Genomic DNA, 24,015 nt, shown 5'->3' with positions numbered 1-24,015 from the left:
TGACCACCAATGTTAATCACGGAGCTCCACAAGGTTCTGTGCTTGGACCAATTTTATTTACCATACACATGCTTCCTTTGGGCAATATTATCAGGAAACACTCCATAAACTTTTATTGTTATGCAGATGTTACTCAATTATATATATCGATCAAACCAGAGGAGACCATCCAGCTCACTAAAACTCAAGTTTTTCCTGATCTGATGTGAGGTTCTGGGACAGGGATGTCTATGTGTACAGATTGTAAACCCCTTTGAGGCAAATTTGTAATTTGTGATATTGGGCTATCCAAAATAAACTGAATTGGAATTGAATAGAACCTTTAAGTTACTGTTAATTGAACTTTTTTTTAACCTGAAACACATCAAGTGTAAGCAAAGTATACTGAATGAGTGTTTATTGCAGTTCAATCAAATACTTGGAAGCATTTTGTAAAATCTCAAAGGCATAAACATGCTCAAATTCATTTTAAAATAAAATTGCCTGTCTGAATTGAAACATTTCACCTTGAGCTTTCCAACATTCTTTCATTTATAAATGTTTGTCTCCCCCAGTGGCCATCTGCAGAAGTAAGGCACTATGCACACTCATTCCAGTCACCTTGCTACCCATATCTCATCTACCCTACTTTGATTTAAACTGTGCCACTGGCCTTCATGTCCCGCATTTCTCATTGACATGTTTTCCAACTCCTCCACATGTCTGCATAAGCTCAGGCCACAGCGTGGTGTAATTAAGCCTCTAAAGTGGCGGATTGCTCCAGAGCACAAGCACTTCTGCCAGAGAAATGCAGCACAAAAATACTGAGCAGCAATTTGTAATAATCCCCCCAGACATCCACTAAACCCAAACTATCAATTTTGACATAATACAGGGGTTTAATCTGGGTATACATCTCTGAATCTCATAACACAGGCTGGAGATTACTCCAGCCTCTGGCAGGCCTGCGGGGGACTGAGATGCTCCAACTGAAAAGAGAAGACCACTGACAAGCAGAGGTCGTGTCAAGGTTGCCTCGTGTCAAATAGTGACACAACTTTAACCAAGGAGGAGTTCATGAACCACATGATCTTATCATAAAACACATATTACGTACTTTGTGTGTAGTTAATGTGCAATATATGCGTTTCGTAAAAACAAAGGAAAAAAGTAGCAAAAGTGATCTATAACAATGTTAATCTGGATGAACAAACTGTTTCAACACGTCCACCTTTCTCTTTAACATATCTACTGTCATAACTCTGCCTTACATAGGACAAATGCCTTAGTGCACCCATTCCTCTCCACCAGAACCGAAGATGTACTCGTCCCATATCCTCTCTTCTGGAGTGAATCCTGTAGTTTATTTAATCCTGCAGGAATTGCAAGTTTTGGTGTCCTTCATGCCTGAACTGTAGTCTGACTGTGAGACACACACAAGTTAGTCTGCCGGTCTCCTGGGGCTGGTCGGGATGGTAGGGACCTTGGAGATCTTGACCAGAAAAACCATCGGGTCTTTGGCTTTGTTGCTGAATGCTCTGCGTATTACATCCACCGCGTGCTGATGAGTCACTCCCTGCAGACTCTCGTCGTCCACAGACAACAGCTCGTATCCTGCCTGCAAATGCAAACACAGGGTAAACAGCTTAACGTGTGAAACACTCTCTCTTTACAAAGAACAGGCTTCATTATTATTCATGTCATTTCCTTCCCCTTTGTATCTTTTTTTTTGAAGCAATCTGCTCCTTATGCACAGTCCCCATAAATCTGCACTGTTTGTGTCTCTTAGCGGGAACCTGATTTATGCCACAGAGAATTGGGACTCTCCCGTTAGTTTAATATATTCACACTGAAGGCCGTCACTAGTGCACATATAACGTTTCCCCTTCAGGACAAGGTTGTTGAAAAAGGAACATAAAGTGAGACAAGCACACACAAACACACACGCACACAGCTGGGACCGCTTTTCGTTGTTTCCTGCAGGATGCGAGCAGAGTGTGGCACAACGTTGGAGGCCTGAGGAGAGGAACTTCCTCTGATGTCATCGGCAATTGACGAGGATGCACCTGCCTCGTGTGCTCAACCTCAGTGAAGGTTAGCAACACACAACAGAAACACACAAGCCCTATGGCCATTGTTGTATGATCACGTATTTTCCCTTTCCCTTTCCCTTTCCAGTGATTAGACACAAAGAGATGTTTCCTCTTTATTCTGCACTTCTGCATTTGATCTATTATAGGTCAAACATATTTGTATTGGAGGCCGCTAGACTTGTGTTGCCCTGTGTTTTTGCCCAAACAAGTTTTCTTAAAGCTCATCATACAGTGTGGTGTTCACCAAAAAACCATGGAGCCTTCCCTGAAGACAGTATCAACAGTTTTAAATGCATTTAACTAAAGAGATTGCCTTTTTTTCATTTTTTAAAAGTAATTTATTTGAATTAAATAGATCCCAACCTAATCTGCCCTATCCTCTTTACAGCCATTCATGGATTGCATTTATGAGGTTCCTCTTGTCTCACCAATGGACGTCACAATCCAAAAATGGCTTCAGCATGCATGAAAGGATCAGTGAATCGTTCACAATGTAGTTTACCGAGCCAATACAAATAGATCCAACTAGAATATACAACTAGATTATTTAGCCAAGGAGAGGAGAAGTATTGGCTCTGTGTATTATCTATTGTAGTATAAATCTCTAAAGATAAGTAGACATCTATCCAAACACACAAACAAAAGTGGTGCATCTCATTGTGGAGAATACAAATTAATACTAATTCTACCAAAATCCAAATTCTCTGATGTACCTCTCTAGCCAAACCTTTGCTCGGCTCTGTCCCTGAAACAAATTGTATAATGTGGCTAAACTAACCCTTTCCACACACAAGCCTACATGGAAAAGGTATATTTACTGCGCCCTCTTACACTGCCAGTGAAATGCAGGCATATGACGCATAAGCACGTACACAGGAAAGCTTTTGTATGCACATATCCACACACAAAACAATACTGTTCACTTTACTCGAACAAAGTTCATTTTTGTGTGTTCTTGTACTTTTTTGAGTAGTTTGAAACAATTGGTAGGTCAATAACATTTTAGTAAAATATATATATATTTTTTAAAGTCAGTGATAAACTGAACATTTAAAGAAATTTAAAATAAAAGTAACTCATAAAACTGTGAGAATGGAACAGAAAAAAAGAGATCAATCAGCAGCCGGAGGGAAAAGTGGGCCGAGCTCCAGAGAGGAAACACTACGCCATCAGGAAAGGATGAATTCATGTTTGGATTCATGAGCCGAGTTCACGTAAATTAAGGAGAACAAATGGGTTATGAGTGTCATTATTGTACATCCCGGCATTGTAAAAAATCAAACAGTTGCATCAAATTAAAATAATTAATCAACCTGGCGAGCACATTAAGGGACACACACCTCCAACACACGTGACTTCTAGCGTTCACTGAGGATATTCTACCTTGAGGGAGGCGTGTGAGGACCTTTGGCTGATTGAGACTGTTAATCTCTGATGTGACATTGGTGATGATTCTGATGTTAACGTTCAGCTCAACGTACCACTGTGTCTATGTGCAGCCCCACAGACCTGTGAACTCTTAGTGTTGTTACAACATGTCTCTTAAGGTTTTTACACATTCCAATATCCGGCTTTATTTCCCACGTCTGCCATTCCTTCCACTTTGTTGTTCTGGGGGTTTTGCACACCATGTGTATTTGTATTGTGTGACTTCAGGCACTGGAGAGGAAGGTTCTTTGAATTTTAAAATCCCAGAAGATACTGGAACTATCTTTGAGACTCTAATCCGTCATTAGACTTGGATATAGCTAGCTGTTAGGAAACACACTTATTTACAAGTATCTTAATGCAAATGCTGTTTGTTAACAATGAGCTTGTGGTTAACTGTAGTGAATGAGTGTGTGTATCATGTGTGTTTAAGTGAACCAGCCCAAGATTACGGATGACTGTTAAGTTACTGTGCAGGCAGTATATTACCAATACATTAGCAGAGCCAGCGCCTGTGTATCTCATCTATAATGGAGGCGATTGGCTACTTGAGATGCCTCTCCACTATTTTTGTCTTCACTCCTCACTGCACACCTTCAACCACTCCATCATAGACATGCATACTTACAGGAACAACAACTCATAACCAGAGGACAGGGGTCCGGTTCTTACAATACACGGAAAACAGGATGGACATCAATGCGCTTTAAAACCATGGTGTTAGGAGGGAACATAAGTACATGTTTAATATGGTAAAAACATTATAATGCATTGTCATGTTCAATGCGTATACCACCCTCTGCAGTACGAAGAATGATTTTGTAATACTTTGTCATTCAGCTGACATCCATGTGTGTGAGATATTGAGGTGTCTCTTCCTGTCTCTGCCGTATTTAAGTCACCTTGAGAGCCTCATTCGTAGATGCAGCTCCTCCTGGGAAGATTTTCTCAATCTTTATCATGGGCTGGACTCTAGACTCCATACCTCCAGAGATACTTATACCTGTGAACACACAGAGATATACTACATTTATAAACTGAGGTATTGCCTGACAGTATTGTATTCAATCTAATAGTGTCGTCTTTTTTAGTTAATGAGAGCATTAACGCTTCCCTTCAGTTTAGTGATACCCTGACCTCTACTGGAGAGGTAATGGATATGGGAGGATGAATATTAAAGTGGACAGTTTACAATTGTCATTTGGCTGTTTTTACTAGTTGCTACTTTACTACTTGAACATACTGAAATCAATCGATTCAACTTAAATCAAAATGAAAAAGACACCGTTTCTTTAATGAACTCACCCAGTGATTGTTTGGCCTTAGAAATGGTCAACGTGTTGATTTCATACTCCTCAGTTGTCCGAGTTGCTCTCCTTTTCACACCATTGTGTGAATGTCCATTTAGCTGCCGACTGCTCTCTCTGCCTGTGGATGGACTCTTGTCTCTCGGGGCCTCAAGCACATCATCCAGAGGGGTTCCCCCTCGCCGCTGTGAAGGCACATGGACGCTGACCTCTGTGTAGCCCTCCTGCCTGCCATCTATTCTGTCGGGACTCAACTCCCTCCTCGCTCTCCCATGCCCGTTCCTCACAGGCGACCTCCCTCGTTCAGGAGCTGCGTCTCCTCGGTCGGACACGGACAACAAGGAGACCTCGTCGTACGGCGACGCCCTGTTCTCTCTTCTGTTTGAGGGGCGACTGGTTTGGCGCCCACATTGAGAGCCGTGAGGTGATTCTCTGAGGAGGGAGCTGTGGGTGGGTAAGGGGCTCGGGGAGCGGGAACGCACATTGGAAGAGACATAGTTGTCCACAGGTACATCCAGCAGAGGGGTGAAGGCACGAGATGGAGGCAGATGCCCTGACCGTTGGCTGGACAGACGTAATCTCTCCAGCTCCTCAATCAGCTGACATTCCCGCAGTTTGTCCTGGACTGGCTGGAGGTGGAATCCACCCCTGTAGTCTGGGCAAACATTACATCTGTAATTCAGCTTTAACTCTGCAAACAGTTTCTGTTGAACTTCTGCATACAAAAACAGTGAAGAGTTAAAAGATTACTCCACAGGTTTAGCATTGCACTCACGTTGGACAGGAAGAAAAAAGGAATCAAAAGTGTTGCATTACAACCAGAGATATTTCCTTTTTAATTCTTTTTCTTTACTTATCAAAACCTGGTGCCTATATTACCCATAATGCAATCATTTGGATCGATTATTTGGGTGCATTTTACTGGTATCAGCTAATGTAGCTTTTCGAGCCGCTGATCTCCAACGGAGATGAGTAGCGAGCTCCAGAGATCTGGTCAGCTCACGTTGTTCTATCTTCGCACCATCAGTTTTTTAATTTTCAAACTTCAGCATCAGCTAACGCTGACTCAAATGACATCCCTTGAATTTGTCAGAACAATTAAACAACGTTGTAACCTACAAGGATTACAAACTAAGTATACTGATGCCACAAATAAAATAGCTTGTTCATGCAAGGAGCTCAAGGGTGACCTTTGAACGTCAAACAGTGAGTGATTATTTAACACTACACAGTCTGAATGACAAAATATGAATTTAATTTTAATTTTAATGTGTGGACATAGATTGTGAGTAACATAACAGACAACAAGGGATAACAGAAGCATGAAGGAACAAAAGGATACATACTGTTGTAACAAGCACTCCCTGGAAAAGAACTCATGAAAAGGTCTTTGAAATGTCACTTATATAATAATTATAACTTCTTTACAAACCATCCTTTGTGAGGCGGCACATTAAACTGAAATAATAACATTGACCCAATGACCCCTAACCTTTGATTTTAGAAAGTGAGACGGCTGCAGTCTGTCCAAGTAAGACTGTATTGATTGTATCTCAATGACTGGAATGGAGAAAAGGATAAAAGCATCTCTGTATTGTTGAAGTGTCACAGTGGCCTACGAGGCTCGTCTCAGTCCTTTCTGTTGGCCACAGAGATGTAACACAAGCCTCTGCTTCAGCGCCGCAGCCACAGGACACCTGAGATATGTTGTGTGTGTGTGTGTGTGTGTGTGTGTCTGCTGGGGGTTTGAGTTTAACACTACAGATATGAGATGAGTCAGAAGAGAAGTGAGGTGAGAGAAGAAAAATAAGAGAAGGAGACAAAAGGTGAGAGGTTTAAGACCCGAGTGTATCTCGTGTTACTCTGGGATTAGAGAACATCAAGCGGACGGAAAGGGTGTCCGAAGAAAGAGGTGAGGTCTAGACAGAGAAGGGTGAGAGAAAGGAAGAGATGCAGCGAATGTACCTGGGATTGGGGTGATGAGGTGACGTCGAGGGGTTCCTCTGCGAGGGGAGCGCAGAGCTGGAGAACGAACTAAGAAGAAATAAACTGGATATATCACTGGTTCTCCATAAATTCATTTTCTATGCACAATATTACCTGCGTTATCTAATTTATATATTTATTGAGTATGTTTCAATCACACAGGAAATGTGAATGTATGTTGAGCTCTAATACATTCCTCTGCTTACCAGAGCGACTTTTGAGGATATCGTATGCCTCAAGCTCAAAGGGCATGACCATGCTGTCAAATGGACCCATCTCAGTCGTAGGTATCAACATCCTGCAGAGGATATTGATCAGCATCAGTTACATGCATACCTAAACCCAATAAATGTGTTGATATAAAAACTGATTTGTACTACATTTATATCTCACCTTATTTCTCTGAGAAGTAGCAGTTTCTCTGGTCTGTCCAAGATTGCCAAAATGGGGCGCACTAAATCCTCAATCACAATGTCGGACAAGAACTAAGAGAAAGTTTAGATTGGTACACCAATGAGAGGAGAAGAATAAGAAGAACCAACTAGTGGGGTTGGATGATATAGAAGGATTTAAATCTTGTTATTTTCTGACTTTTAAATAGGTTAAAGTTCAGTTTAAACAACTTTATAATTTACTCTCTGGATCAGGAGGGAGTTTTCCAGCTTGAAAGAAATTGTTTCATCAGAGTTGTCTCTGGACAGAAAGTGTGTGTTGCAACATGAATATGTTAAATTTGAAGGAGAGCATTTAGGAGGAAGGGGGTTTCAGCTCACTGCGAGTCATGATCTGGAATTTGTGTTTAGTTTTGTGTCTTGTTTTGAAGTCCTTGTGTCGTCTGTCTCCCTGTGATTGTCTGCCCTGGTCCTGATTGTTTCCTTCTGTGTGATTGCTGGCCCCGCCCTCAGTGTCCACCTGTGTCTCGTTCCCCGTAGTCCAATCCTCTCACCTTGCCTGTGTATGTAAACCCTGTTCGTCTCATTCGCTGTGTGGCTTCGTACTGTTTGGTCCGCGTGTTTGTCGTCCTGTTCTGGTCTGTGATTTGTGGAAATAAATATAGTTTGTGCAGTAATGTCGGCATTTGGGTCCTCTCGCTGCGACAACCCGGACTACCCATGACAGAACGAAGCCACCAATAATGGACCCAGCCTTCAGTTTCCGCTGCACAGTTCCTGCCTGGCCAGCTAACGCTCATGTTTTGCTTGAAGAGATGTGGGAGTCCCTCCGGGCCCTGCAGTCAGTGTTGGCGGTTCCTGTCCCCGATGTTCCAGTTCCAGTCCCCGGTGTTCCGTCACCGGCTCCAGTCCCCGGTGTTCCGCCGCCGGCTCCAGTCCCTGGGTTTCCGTCACCGGTTCCAGTCCCCGGTGTTCCGCCGCCGGCTCCAGCCCCCGATGTTCCAGTCCCCGGTGTTCCGCCTCCGTCCCGGTCAGTCACAGTTCCCTGTGTTCCGTCCCGTCCATCCCCGGTTCCCCGTGACCCGCCCCGTCCAGCCCCGGTTCCCAATGTCTCGTCGCCTGGTACCGGTCCCACAGAGCCCCCATCCCCAGACCCCGGTACCCCTGGGACTTCCTCTCCTGAGCCCGGTCCCCTAGCTCCCCGCTCTTGTCCTCCGGCCTGCCCTCCAGAGCGCGCCCCTTGGCCTGGTGATCGTCCTGCGGCCCGCCCCCCGGACTACTTCTGCAGCCTTGGACCCTCCTCCGGCTCCCCTCCACCCACCCTTGTGGAACGCTTGGCCGTCTGGAATTCGTCCCTTGAGGGGGGGGGTACTGTCATGATCTGGAATTTGTGTTTAGTTTTGTGTCTTGTTTTGAAATCCTTGTGTCGTCTGTCTCCCTGTGATTGTCTGCCCTGGTCCTGATTGTTTCCTTCTGTGTGATTGCTGGCCCCGCCCTCAGTGTCCACCTGTGTCTCGTTGTCCAATCCTCTCACCTTGCCTGTGTATGTAAACCCTGTTCGTCTCAATCCCAGTGTGGCTTCGTACTGTTTGGTCCGCGTGTTTGTCGTCCTGTTCTGGTCTGGTCTGTGATTTGTGGAAATAAATATAGTTTGTGCAGTAATGTCGGCATTTGGGTCCTCTCTCGCTGCGACAACCCGGACTACCCATGACACAGAGTCCCCCAACTTTACTGAAGTGTAATACTAAATTCCCTTCAACTTGTAAAAATCATCAACTGTATATTTTCATGATTGATATATGATATGTACATTTTATGTTAACGTTGTCCAAGAACACCACTGTGCAGTATCTTCCGCAAGGAGCCGATGAGGGTGAAGGGGATCAAATGACACAAGGGGATCAAATGATGGCTGATATTTGATCCTGATCATAAACAACACGCCAAATCTGTCTTTTTTCATAGCTGCTGCCAGACACATCTTTCACTGAAGGACATTCAACAATACTGCACACTTGAGCCTGAAAGTAGTTCAACAGGTTTTCATTCAAAAGAAGGAAAACAAACACAGGAGAGGGCCATTAAGGTGTTCGAGGTAGTTCTTTCAGACCGAAGAACTCACCCGCCGACAGTGTCTCATCACGGCCGCCACCTCGTCCTGGCTGAGCAGTTTCTTTGCCATGTCCTCCACATGCTGCAGGGTCTCTTGTCGGGGCAGCGGGCTGCTGTCTTTAACCCCAGCACGGGATTCTCTCAGGGAGGTCAAGAGCTGGAAGGGACGACCCCGCTCCTTATCTGTGGAATTAAAGGAAACATTTAAATAAACCAGATCTGCAGATGGCACGAGATTTCCTTACAAAATAAAGATTTCACCTCAAAAACACAGATGCCTATGCAAAATGTCCCAGTGAGGATGTTGCAAAGCAGAATAAATTCACATTTATGTCTGTCGGTTCTCGTCCCATATCACCACTGATGGCCAAAAATGAACTTCCAAAAGAGAGCGAATAGCTGTGCTATGGGATTGAACATCGCAAATGACAGAAATATGATCCAAAACAGGTTCCAGACCTCTGATTGGTGAAGAAATATCTGATTTGTTCAGTGATTCAAATGTAATATCTGTATTCAAACAAAATGGTCCAGAAAATCAGTCAAAACGTATATTCTGCTTGGTGGATTGCAGAGTATGGGCCTGAAAGAAGAAACAGAAAAGGCCTGTCACCTCTGTCGGCATTGTGAGATGGTGACTTGGAGCGACTTTTCTCTTTGCGGTCTTTCTTGAAGAACAGGTTGACAAAGGTTTTAGATCGCTGCAGGCTGGTTTTACCCTCTACAGAGCTCTTCTCTTTCTGTTGTTTCTTCTTTTTTTGTTTGTCCTCTGGAGGTAGAAAAAAAGAAGACAAAATAAATCCACCAAATGCTGTGAAACATGATGATTTGAACACATGCAAATGTATTTCAATTAATGCAAACAAGAATTTTAACAAACCAACTAAATCATAAAGAAATCTGCCTGAAAGTGTGTTGACCCATAACACCAACAGGACATTCTGCTTCTCTGTGTTTGCAGTTGAAAACATAATTCATTCGGCGTTGTACAGCTCCATGCTCAACTGTTGGGTGATACACTCACTCTGCTATGAGTACAGACTGTTCATTTCTCTTCCAGTCATCTCCTCTGTTCATTGCAGTAAATCTGCCACTGTGAAAAGTAACACAGTAATACTGATGAATTGCAGCCACGCTAACCTGAACACTCCCCTATCCTTTGAAGGCACTACAGCAAAGTGCTCCGGCTTACGTAATAAATAGCAAATCAGCCCTGAGCTTCACCCTAAGCACCCGCCAGGTCCTGGAGGAATGAATGACCTGGATAAATTGAAAAGGAAAGGCTAATAGCTCAATACCCCCGCCATGGCTTGGATGATATATTTCTCCATATGCTTGTTCATATTAATTTCTGACAGAGGTATAACAACCAAGAGTAAAGGGGTTTGATTAATCAGGAGCCTCCGTTGAACGTTGTGCTTTTGGACAAATTGTGTCAGCCATGTGGAGTCTGGATGTTCTTGTTTACTTCAGGGAGCGATAGAAATATGAGGGGTCATTAAACTGATCGATAGCCAGCAGAAAGATCTGTGAGGATTTGGGAATGGATCTCTTTACGCGGTGAATACAAGTACTGTCGCAAAAAGCTAGATGTGTTCCTAGAAAACTAATATTGATGATATTACTTCTATGATCAACAACCACAACACAAAGGACAGCCAGACCTTTAACTGATGTTGCCAACTTCAAACATGTATTGTACTGGAACTGTATGTAACACGGTGGACTCTGTGAAGAGGATGTTAGGTTACAGTGGATTTTCTGTACACTTGCACATGTAAATATGGGAGTCTTATGTCTTAAATAATGCATATAGAAAGATAAATTACACAGGAGATATTATAAGGAATATTCTGAAGAATGTATAATAGAAGTATAGAAACGTATGATCACTGTAATATATTTGTAACTGTAATGTTGATTTTGATTATGGGAGAGGTACGTTTCTCCTGAGATCGAGGCTGTTTCCTGGTAAAGCTCTTATTCTGTAAAGTCTAAAACCGGAAGCGGTGAACAGCTGCTATCTGTAGCTCTGTCTCTTTGAAATGCTGGAAGCGAGAGGGGAGCATGTCAGCGGGGCTACACGTGACAACAAGACTAATCTGGGAGCTTTAAACTCATCGATTGGTGGAAGTGAGTATTAACACTATTTGGAAGACTTTAGATCTGGCCTCTGAGGATCTGCGACAGAAACTGTCTTGAGGGCGGGCTGTGGGTTTATAATGCAAAGAGACGTCGTAACAATGGTCATATCTGTGTCCTTAAAGACAGCCAAGAATAGTATGTTTGTTTTGCTAAAATAAGCACTCTTAAAATGCACCCCTGGCTTCTAAACTTCTTTCACAAACACCGGCTCCGCTAGACTCTTAAATTAACATATTGTGACGTCTCGTATGTAATGGCACTTATGGCACGGAGACAGGATGACGTTATCAAGCGATACTTTATTGAAGCATCCACCAAAACAGACAGATAACTCTTCTTATCAGCTCAAACATTAACAACATTCACCGTTAACCCCGCCTCCCCTCGGCTCCGCCAATCACAGGCACGCCCCTCGACCAGCATGCAGGCTGCCACACCGTGATTGACGGGTTATTACTCCAACTACACAGAGCCACTTTACAGGGTCACTACAGTATCAAGGACCAGCTCCCAATGTAGATATGAAGGGCTCACTCTAAGCTCACCAAAACACAAGGATTCTTAGTTTCTGGTGATGATACACTAATGTCAATATGGTTATGAAAATCCTATTCCATTTCTGCTCATGTGCTCCGAAATCCTACACACTGACCCTTTCAGTCTATAAAACGTTCCCATGGAACCGTAGATCTCACCTGACACAGTGATGTGACTCTGGGAACGTCGGATTGGCTTCCGTGGTCGGCTCAGGTCCATCAGCGCTGCCATCTTCGGTGAGTGTTTCCTTACTTCTTGGTCCCCAGATGACAGCGTCCTCGTACGCGTCTGCCCTCCTTCTCCTGGTCCACCCATCTCCCTCGGGCCTTCCCCTTTCCCTCGTATGACTGTGTCCTTCAGCAGCAATGTGGCACCTACAGTCCGGCTAGTTTCCGTGGCGACCAGCCTGTCGGGGTACGACCCATCAATCGAGTGGTGGTCTGGTTGATTTGGGGGATAGGGGTCAGTCTGTATGGCGGTGTCAGCAGTGCGCTCTGCGCTGCTTTGACGTCGGGAGCGGTCCTCCGTGGAGATGGCGACGTCGACCATCTCGGAGCCAAAGACATGAGGAAAAAGAACCTGCGAGAGACCACTGAGGGAGCTGAGAGGGGTGCTGGAGGACAGCGAGGAGGCAGAAGAGTTGGATTCTGAACCCTGGGAGGATGGTGCAAGGCTTCCATTGGCCACTGTGGAAAACAATCCATAATTAAGATGAATAATGCCGATTAGTATGTGTGTTTTAATTTATTATTGTAAGTGTAATAAGAATTAAACTGTCCAATTGTTATATATGGGCGCAGCAAACACACACAGACACACCCTGCAAGGTTAGTGAATAAGCTTAGCAACGCTTCATTTCCTCATTTTACACAATCTGCTTTGTTTGGATCAAAGTATGTCTGCTCTCATGTTCGGTTAATCCTTTAATGTTTGAGAGACAGAACATGAACCAGGCGTTATTCACTTTCTTTCTTTTTTTAATGAAACTCCAAGATGACCCAGATGTCGGGTCGCGATTCGTTCCAGGCGACTGAGCTGCCTTTGAGTAAACTAAATTAATCCCTGACTGCGTTCAAAAATATAAACTAAAATAACAGGGAGTTTAAGTCCTATGAATATGTATAAGCGGGCTACTGTGGCCACTGTTCCACTTTTTAAATAAGATTTCCAATTATATTTAAATTAACTTTGGATACGGAAATAATGATTTAAATCCAATTACAAGGTCACATCTTCATTATTTTTTTCTATAATATTTAATTTAGTGTACAATATTATTTTCACACTACTAATCAAGCCATCATCTTTATTACAACTCATCTTAAACTAACTTCCTCTTGTAAAATCATATTTTGGAATAGTTAACATACAATTGTCGAGCCAGCCATATTCTGCCACCATCTCCTTGTATGCAGGGTATCTGCCAGCTTCCTGTTGAAGTGCAAACACACGAAATGTTCAGCAAGAATATAAACAACAAAACCATATGATAAAACATGAAATTGTTACATATCAAAATGTTTTTACACCTGATGCTCTGAGGCACAGCGGTGCTTTGAGCCAAACACTCATGTCCGCATTCTGACATGCTCACAATGACAATGTCAATGTTACGATGTGCATAAATACCAGGACCAACTCAATTAGTGGACATGCTAAAAGGAAAAGCTGAGAAGCATTCAACATTATGAATGATGCCCTCGAGCTTCCAACTATTTGGGACACCCCTATAGATTTTGTCTTATATTGACATGTTTCATATATTCTGGGTACTGATTAGGATAATTAAAAATACATATGCAACGCACTTAAAGGGGACACTGTTATCTGATTTCCGATGCCGAGGGCCACTGAACAGACGTCGCCATTTGACGTAGCAAGTGTAATGTTTACCAGGTTCACCATCTTTAACAAGCTGTCATTTACTCATGAGCACAATACACAAAGTACAGCCAGAACTTGAACAAAATAAAACTGTGTGTTGCATGAAAAGTTGTGGCGCACCAAAGTTATACAATTCATCATGAGGAGAGCGTGACTGTCTGTACCAAATTGTATGCTAATCCATCTGCTGATGCTTAATGAGACATTTCATGGAAGAGATTCGCCAAAGTAATTGGGATTTATCCTCCGGCACCATAAATGTCTCCTTCAATCCATGTTGTTGAGATACTTCTGGGAGTCACCAGAGTGTTGGTCCAACCAACAGACTGACATTTACATCCATTAAAACAAGACAAGGAATACGTTGTTAGTCAGACCGACAGGAAAACAACATAGCCTCTATTATTTCATTTTTATTTTCAGGGATTGTCTCAACAACACAGCGTAAATTCAAAGAGAAGACCTGCAGATGTATGAAGGTTACATCGACAATTGTCCACAACGGCCTTGGATGACCAGTTTAGTAACCAAAATTATCCTTACACACGATGTAACTCTGTACCCACAAATGGGTCTAATATAGGACAGAGGGAAGACATAAATGTCAGCTTTCTGTTGATTATAACCTGATCCCTGAGGGCCTTTGAATAATGAACGTCGTCCCTGGCTGTTTTTCACACGTGGAACCTGAGATCAGAGAAGTAAAATGAGCACGCAGCAATGTTAGCGAGCTGAGAGAGCGCTCAGACACACTGCACAATACACATGTGCCCATTCACACACACACACACACACACACACAATTCCTTTATATAAAAATGGCACAGGTTAAATGGCGCGGCCTTGCACACATACATGCATACACAAAGATCTCGAGGGCTGTACGCCCGCTGCCTGCTCTGCTGTATTATGTCACAGCTCTTTAAAGCACCAAATTAATTGTTATGTTCAAACCGGAGCAAACGATTAACACCACAACACTGAACCACAGATGTATAAAGGACCACGTGGGAATTAGACGTAAACCAGCATTAACTTTTCTTTTTCGGACAGTTAAGGGGAACAAGCTGTAAACACAACATTTATACATTATCAACTTATGGAGTTGATTTGGTTAACGTGTTTGTTGCTTATTTACATATCCAGCAGACATGGAGGAACATCAGCATTTATTTGGAGTTGTTTTTGTCCAAGATTCAAGATTCAAGATGTTTTATTTGTCACATACACACACAGGGTGTGCAGTGAAATGAAAGTGGCAATGCTCAGCAGGAATGTGCAAGGGCAACAAGTACACACTATTTACAATAAAAAACAACACAATATTTACAGTAAGTGTGTGTGTGTGTGTGTGCCTAAGAGGGGCAGTTGTGTGGGTCTATGTGGGGGTCCTGGTGAGGTCGGAGTTCACAGTCCTGATGGCCTGAGGAAAGAAACTCCGTCTCAGTCTCTCTGTTCTTGCAGCGTGACTACGGAGGCGCCTGCCTGACCGCAGCAGCTGAAACAGTCTGTTGTTGGGGTGGTGAGGATCCTTCATGATCCTGCCGGCTCTGGTTCTGCACCTCCTGGTGTACAAGTCCTGCAGGGTGGGGAGTGTAGTTCCAATAGTGCGTTCAGCCGAACGCACTACTCTCTGCAGAGCCTTCCTGTCCTGAGCGGAGCAGTTGCCAAACCAGGCTGTGATGCTTCCTGTCAGGACGCCCTCTACAGCTCCAGAGTAGAAGGACTGAAGGATCCTCTGGGAAACTTTAAATTTCCTCAGCTGCCTGAGGTGGTAGAGGCGCTGCCTTGCCTTTCTCACCAGAGTGTCTGTGTTCGTTGACCATGTCAGATCCTCGGTGATGTGGACTCCCAGGTATTTATACCCGCTCACCCTCTCCACAGTAGTCCCGTTAATCCCCAGTGGTGAGTACGTCCTCTGTTGTTGTACCCTCCTAAAGTCCACAATCAGCTCCTTAGTTTTGGTGACATTCATGATGAGGCTGTTGTCCCGGCACCAGAGTGACAGATCAGCAACTTCCTCCAGGTAGGCCTTCTCGCCGTTGTCGGAGATCAGGCCCACCACCACTGTGTCATCCGCAAACTTGATGATGGTGTTGGAGCTGAACCTGGCCACACAGTCATGTGTGTACAGGAGTACAGTAGGGGCTGAGGACGCAACCCTGGGGATCCTGTGTTCAGGCTGAGGGCTTTGGCGGTGTGTCTGCCCACCCTGACCACCTGTGGCCTGTCGGTCAGGAAGTCCAGGATCCAAGCACACAGAGCGGTGTACAGTCCCAGCTCAATCAGCTTGCCGGCCAGTCTGGAGGGGACTATGGTGTTGAAAGCTGAACTATAATCAATGAACAGCAGTCTCACATAGCCCCCCCTCTGGCTGTCCAGATGAGAGAGTGTGGTGTGCAGTACCTGGGAGACAGCATCATCAGTGGATCTGTTTGGGCGATAAGCAAACTGCAGCGGGTCCATGGAGGAAGGGAGGAAGGCGCAGATGTAGTCCTTTATCAGCCTCTCAAAGCATTTCATGACCACCGAGGTGAGGGCCACCGGTCGGTAGTCATTCATACATGCTGGAGAAGCATTCTTGGGCACAGGGACAATAGTGGATCTCTTGAAGCAGGCGGGGACCACGGACTCAGCCAGGAGAGGTTGAATATTGTGGTGAACACTGGAGCTAGCTGGTTAGCACAGGTCTTCAGTACTCGCCCAGATATGCCATCTGGACCTGCAGCTTTCCTGGTGTTCACCCTCAACAGAGCCCTCCTCACACTGTGCTCGGTCACAGAGTGTGTGTTCATCCCCAGCGGTAGAACTCACCTCGGCTACGCTAACGGTGTTGTTGTTAGCCGGCGAGCTAGCGCTGTTGTTGCTAGCCTCAAACCGTGCATAAAATGAGTTCAGGTCGTCCGCTAGGGATGCGTCGGCACTCACCATAGCGCGGGGTCTGCTCTGGTAGTCTGTGATAGTCCGTAGCCCCTGCCATAGGCGCCTGGTGTCGCGCTGCTCCATCTGTGATTCCACTCTGTCTCGGTACCTCCTCTTGGCCTCCTTCACCGCTCTCCTCAGTCCATAGACCGCTGCCTTGTACTCGTCCATGTTGCCGGATACAAGACCGGAGTTATAGGCAGCAGTACGGGCGTTCACAGCTTCACGGATGGATCTATCAACCCACGGCTTTTGGTTAGGAAAGACCCTAACTTTTACCGTGGGGACGATGGTGTCCGCTAGCGTTGCTATGAGGCTCATTGCTACTCAAGAACTCGCTGACGTCACTGGAACTGGATTGGATCATGTCCCAGTCGACGACACGCAGAGCATCCTGTAGCTCAGCCTCTGATTGGTCAGACCACCGCTTCACGTCCCTCGTCACTACCGCTTCCCGCGCGATCTTTTGCCGGTACTCCGGAAGCAAGAAAATGGCGGCATGGTCCGATTTGCCGAACGGAGGGAGAGAGACAGCCTTATAGCCTCTCTTGAATGGCGTATAGCAGTGGTCCAACGTTCTTTCCCCTCTGGTAGCACACGTAATGTGCTGGTGAAAGTTCGGCATGACTTTTTTTAGGTTTGCCCTATTAAAGTCCCCAGCCACCACCACAGCCGCGTCGGGATACTTGTTCTGATGCCGACATAACACATCATGTAGGTCCGATAGTGCTACGCCGGTGTCCGCTTGTGGTGGTATGTAGACGGCTGTGGTGATGACCGAGCTGAACTCCCGGGAAGGTAGAATGGACGGCATGAGATCGTCAGATGTTCCAGGTTCGGCGAGCAGGAACGAGAAAGAGTCTTAATGTCCTTGGGGTCGCACCACTTGTTGTTAGTCATGAAGCAAACCCCTCCACCCTTAGATTTACCAGACTCTTCCGTTCTGTCTGCACGGAAAACAGAGAAGGACTCGGTTGGGCATATGACTCGATCCGCACCAGCGGGTCAGCCATGTTTCCGTCAGACAAAAGATGTTACAGTCCCTCATGTCCCGTTGGAATCTGATCCTTGCCCTAACATCATCCATCTTATTTTCCAGAGACTGGACGTTAGCAAGAAGGATGCTGGGCAGAGGTGGACGGTGGGCTTGAACTCTCAGTCTGTTCCGAATTCCGCTCCGTTTCCCTCGATGTTTTCGTCGTCTCCCCGTAGTAGCGGCTCCACTGTTGTTGTTGTGGTTCGCCGCACGATCTCCGCCGCCACGCTGGATCGATGGAAAAAGTGGACAAAACCCCTTGTTTTGCGCAAAAGTTTATGTCCAAAAGTGTGCTGCGGTCGTATGCTGTTAGTGCCGATGTGTTTGTGGCAAAGAAAATATTTTAAAAAAACACAAAAACTAAAAGAGCGCACAATCTCCGGGGAGCTACCTCGACGGCGTCTGGACACAGCCGCGCCATCATGTAGTACTACTACTACTACTACTACTACTACCACTAGTATTACTAGTACTACTACTACTACAACTACTCCTACTACTAGTACTACTACCACTAGTACTACTACTACTAGTATTCTAGTACTACTACTACTACTACAACTACTCCTACTACTAGTACTACTACCACCAGATAAATGTCAGTCCAACAGTCACTCTCCTTTGAAATTTCACCTCAAGTTTATTGATAAAAAGTCTCTCACCCTGATGGTCAACATGATATGGGTGTGGCTCTTCAGGACCTCCACTGCATTGCTATGGGTGATGTCATCAAAGCTGACCCCGTTGGCTGCAAGGATTTGATCGCCCATCTTGATGCCATGCCGCTCTGCAAGTCCGCCCGGGTCTAACCTGAAGAGGAAATGTATTCAGGCATGGAGACACATACACAGATATAGACGTCGATGAAATCAAACTGTTGGGACTTACAGTGTTAGGTTATACTTGTTTTACTATATCAATTAACAGTTGTATGTCATTTTCTAAGTATTTTGACTACTTTATATGTACTAAATGTATGTGTTTTATTCACACTACAAACTCATCAAAGCAGTTTCTTAACTTTTGTTGTAATGGTGATGAAGTAAACACAATTCACCTGCCTTAACCTTCTAAGTGAGGCCTGGTTGCTTTAATTCAATAAAACAAGAACAAACAAACAACATATAACTGTGTAGCTCTTCTCAGTCGATGTTCTAGTCAAGGACATCACACGCTACATGCAAATGAGATTACGGGATGTTTAATTCCTGTGGGAAAAGTGTGTTCTATTTGCCATCCTTTCTACTTTTTGCTCAAGGATACTTCAACGGGCTGAGCTTCACTGCATGTGCACACTGCACCACCCTGGATCATGATGCTGGTGGCCTCTTCAAGAGTAAAACAAGCATTCGCTGAACATGTTCATACTTAGAAACATAAATTCCCAGTCCGAACTCTTTTCCTCCTCTAATGTTGAAGCCCAAACAGTAGTCATCTGAGGTGGTGAAGAGATGTACGATCCTGCGGAGAGCGCTGTCAGAACTGGTTTCTGACGGGGTTCGACCACTCTCCTCCACCACCATCCGCCGATGAATCAGATCCACCCTACACACACACACGGACATACGGACACATGCAAAAATGACACGTGTGCACGCCTGAAAACATTCACATAAACTGCTTTTTCTTCCTGTGCTGCAGTCAGGCCGATCAGTATTGGTTAATCAAATAGCCATAAAGGTCACAGAGGTAATCTATCCACTGCTGCCACATGAAACCAAGATACAGTATATCCCACAAGAAAGATAACCAATGTTAGCTCCAGTCAAGTCACAAGACGTCACAAAACAAGGGCCATGCAAAGGTCAAAGGTGGTACCAACAAGGCCGTTGTCTTTACAAAGCAATAGAGCAAAATACGGTGACTCAGTCACAGTTTGGTAAGGTTGTTGAACCAACTGTGAAGTGTAAATATTTAATAGTAGATTTAAAGTAAGATATTGTTTTGGCAGCTTTCTTCACATTGACACAACTATGCAGCAGCTCTCAGCTGGTTGGCCTCACCATGTGGTCTTCTCCTTGGAGTAGCGGATGCCGGGGATCTTGCCCACCCGTCTCAACACCATGCGCAGCCTGTTGTTTCCCGTCAGGAGCTTCACAGCGCTGCTCATGGTGATGCTCTCTAGACTAACCCCGTTCACCTCCACCAGCTTATCGCCCACAGTCAGCCCGGCGTGCGCTGCAGACACAGGTGAAACTCAGCATGATACACCAGAATAAATGACACATGGAAACAGAAGACCACAAGCCCAGATGTACGCTCACTGAGAAATAAGCGTGCCGTCACTGTGAGAAACATTCACTCTCCTCTTCCTGACCTGCAGAGCTGTCGTCTTCCACCTTGCTGACAAATATGCCGAGTCCATGTTCAGAGCCCCCGCGGACACTGAAACCCAGACACCCATCTGGACTCTTGGCGACTGTCACTGTGTGAATGTCCTCACTTTCTTCCCCTCCTGCAACACAGAAAACTAAGTCAGAATGTCATTCAAAAGTCATATAAAAATGAATCAATTTATCATTTGCAGAAATGATTGATAAGCAATTTCTTTGGGATAAAGAGAACTGAAAAATAAATATGTTGTCAATCCCAGAGCCAAAAGTTGAATCGGTGATTTGCTTGGTAAATGATGTACAGTTTACTATTATAGGAGCAAAACAGCAAATATTTACTTTTTAGGAATTATATTTCTTTGATGAGTGGATTAATAATTGGAAATCAAATTTGAGTGACTAAATAATTAATTGTCATATAATGTCATCTATTATCTACAATAAATTGCATTATTAATAATACCTTGACTATTCTCTAAATGTGGGCATAAGACTGACTAAACAACAGTCCTGAATACGCCTCTGCAGCCAGTGACTGTGTGTGTGAGCATAGTAATGGAGGACCGTGAGCTCACCATCAACGGGTGCATTGATGAGAATGACTCTGCCCATCGGCGACGAGGACCTGCGTCTGTGGCGGTGCTGTTTCTTCAGCATGTAGCGCGTTGTGCTGTGGGAACCCCCGGTCTGGCCTCCGCGGTTGGAGTGGGGGTGCCCCCCTCCATTTGTCATCTCCCTCCAGCCAGAGGGGTGAGAGGAGCGAGCCATGCTTTGTGTCTGGCAATTCTTCCCTTAATCATCCAGACAGCAGGATATCTGTGGTCCACTGTCAGGATGGAAAAGATGCAGCTTGGGATTTAGGGTACGCAGGTGAGGAACACAGGTGGTGGGGAACTGCACTTGTTGCTCTTACTGGTCCAAAAGGGAAGTTAATATAATACTACAATTGTTTCCCACTGCAGCAGGCAACTTAAAAAGCTCTAGGTAACATCCCTGATCATCCTTAAAACCAGTTTCAGACCATAAATAAAGCTTAACAAAAAAAACAAGCTCCAAAATAAAAAACGGGCCATAGAAAAACTCATCACCGATGTATGACATCAATTAAAAAACAATGGTAAAAAGTAGTGCTCCATGATTGAACTGTGGACCTTTCTTTGTCGGTGAAAGAAGTCGGTATAATCCTTTAGTTTAGTTTGCAGCCTCTGAATCCGTCTCCATAGAGCCCATGGTGCTTCAGCTGAGAGGCTGCCTGCCTGTCTGCAGAGAAGTCAGCGGTGCATGGTGATTCCCCTCGGGTCATGTTTAATTAAATGGATATCTGTTGTGAGGATTATATGCGGTGATGAGTAATGAATGATATGTCAGAAGTTCCAGATGGATAATAGCATCCCAAACTCTTTCTGATACAGTAGTGACGTCAGAGCTTGAATATAATTAAAAATAAAGTAGAATATATCTTTTTTCATGTCGACAGAAGAGATGTTGTCACTGAACATCACGTGTTTTTCTATTATTTAGCACCATGGACAGCGACACCACATGGCAAATAATCAAGTGACCTATAGTTTTGATGGTTAATTGTCATCTATAACTCACTGAAATGATTGACTGCTTGTTGACATTATTACGGTCAACTTGAACGCGTCTTGCTTCAGTCTAAACGTATGTCTCGTTGATCCCTTGAAACATTATGAAAACGCCTGTGAACAACATTGAGACATTGTGTTTACACTGAAGTAAACAATGAGAGCGTTACCTGCTGTGTCTGTTTTATGCCGGACGAGCTCGGACAGACGCTCACCGGTCCGCCTCGCTGACGCATAATCGGACACCTGCTGAGCAGTGACGTGCGGTGAGGTTCATGGTTGGTGAGGCACTGACTCCTTTAGTGTCAGATTTACAAATATATAAACCCAAAAGGGTAGCTTATTCAATTGGCTCCTGGTTATTTCATGTCTCATCAGCATTCTCCACACAACACACACGCGTACACACGCACATGGTACATATTACAGATACATAAAACTTACGTACTTGGCTGCAAAAAATATATATATATTTTTTTATTTTATGCAAAGTAGCGTGAATATATGTGCATAAACTTGACTCACAAGCATTATAGTCTTGTTTTGGAGTAATTTGATTATTGTGTTTTTCTGTCTGTGTGGGTGCTGTTTAGCAAAATACAAATACAAACGGACTTGACTCGCCTGGCGCCTCAGCGTAGAAGAAGCAGCAACAAGTACCCGTTGGCTCACGAGCGCCCTTTCAGTGAGGCAGAGTATTATCTGCCTCACCCTTCGCCTTTTCACTGCGGTTTTATTTCCCATCAGCAAAACTAAATATGTCACTTACAAACATTAAACTGTAATGGTTAAAGACCTTAGCCAGACTATGGATTATCAGGGCAAATAAACATATCGGCAAACATTACATTGGCGACATGCAGAGATACGGCATCCCGCACGGGCCAATTGCATGTCTCAACCCAGTTTGTGATGGATTGCGCAATCAGAGGTGAGACTCGACTCGTCGCCTCAACTCTCGTTACCTTCGCATTGAAAATGCGGAAGGTTATGTTTTGATCGCCATGTATTTATTTATTTATTTATTTATTTATTTGTATGCGTGTTATTCGCTTAAGTAAAAAAGTATTAAACCGAATCGCATGAAATTTGGTGGGATGATTGGTTATTATCCGGGGACCAGTTGATTACATTTTGGGATCGATCGGGTCAAAGGTCAAGGTCAAGGTCATGAAAAAGGTCAACATCTTCTTGAATCGCATGAAATTTGGTGGGATGATTGGTTATTATCCGAGGACCATTTGATTAGATTTTGGGATCGATCGGGTCAAAGGTCATGGTCAAGGTCATGAAAAGGTCAACATCTTTTTACCATAGCGCGGTCAATTTGTATCCAATTGGCATGCAACTAATGCCAAAATGTTCATAATTCAATGCCCAATCTTGTGATATGCGAAGGTATGCGCTCTACCGAGTGCCCATTCTAGTTTCATCCTGTGTTTGAACAGGAAATAGGCAAATTCAGCGATTTTGACTATAAAACTCATGATGACAGGTGAGGCAGAGCCTCACCTGCCTCCCCTGACCGCACGTCCCTGCTCCTGAGTATTAGTGCCACCTCAGTTGTTCTCCCGGTGACTTAGAAGTATTGTCCGAAGAGGAGGTGTAATCCTTTTAGACTCTGCTGCTGTGCAGCCATTAGCGATATATACTAATGATGATTAAGCACACTAATTGCACTTACATTACAGTGGCATTGCCTCAAGACTGTGGATGTGGAGAAAGTGATCTGTGGATCTTCCTGACTGCCTTTACTGTGCCTGGTGAGGTGGGTCAACAACCCCACCCGGTGGCCAGATGTGTTTCATCACAACTTTTATGCAGATCAGATCCCAATCTCTGAAGATATGACCAGGTCTCCATTTTGATCAATTATACATTCATGGACACACACACACACACACACGCACACGCACACATGTTATAGTTGCGACAATGTGTCCATTCAGTATTAAATTCATGATAAAACTAAACAAACTGGAGCCAAACAGGAAACCGTGATCTTGAATGTGTCTTTGTTGTAATTTTGTTTACATTTTTTGATGTGGTGGATTATTGTAAATAATCGCACAAGCAAAGGAATCATGAAGGTTGTTTTAATTAAGAAATAGGGTTTCACCATATTTCATTCATTTACATGACTTTTGCTGGACCAATTGACAACGTATATAATAATTGAAATATATTAATTATTAACACTTGCTTGAGCCCGTCAGCTATTTCTTAACCAATCATGTGCGGTCTACCTTCCACGCCCAAAGGTTTCCAACAA

The 24,015-nt window shown here is 44.3% G+C and overlaps 1 protein-coding gene across 1 annotated transcript; it reads right to left on the bottom strand.

Annotated features, from left to right (window-relative positions):
- Nucleotides 1–380: 380 nt before the first annotated feature.
- On the bottom strand, nt 381–20,922 carry pdzd7a (PDZ domain containing 7a). The gene is made up of 16 exons (XM_056436228.1): nt 20,730–20,922; nt 20,618–20,629; nt 20,139–20,267; nt 19,825–19,999; nt 19,190–19,366; nt 18,484–18,631; nt 13,350–13,410; nt 12,138–12,665; nt 9,911–10,066; nt 9,308–9,480; nt 7,187–7,278; nt 7,000–7,091; nt 6,773–6,841; nt 4,806–5,522; nt 4,403–4,503; nt 381–1,597 (listed from the first exon to the last, which is right to left on the bottom strand). The coding sequence occupies exons 1-16, from the start codon at nt 20,920–20,922 to the stop codon at nt 1,421–1,423; spliced, it is 3,000 nt and encodes a 999-aa protein (XP_056292203.1). The 3' UTR covers nt 381–1,420.
- Nucleotides 20,923–24,015: the final 3,093 nt, after the last annotated feature.

Source organism: Pseudoliparis swirei, chromosome 17 (genome assembly GCF_029220125.1).
Source record: "Pseudoliparis swirei isolate HS2019 ecotype Mariana Trench chromosome 17, NWPU_hadal_v1, whole genome shotgun sequence".
NCBI lineage: Eukaryota > Metazoa > Chordata > Actinopteri > Perciformes > Liparidae > Pseudoliparis > Pseudoliparis swirei.
Note: the sequence above shows the minus strand (reverse complement) of the source record. Positions and strands in the feature narration are given on the sequence as shown.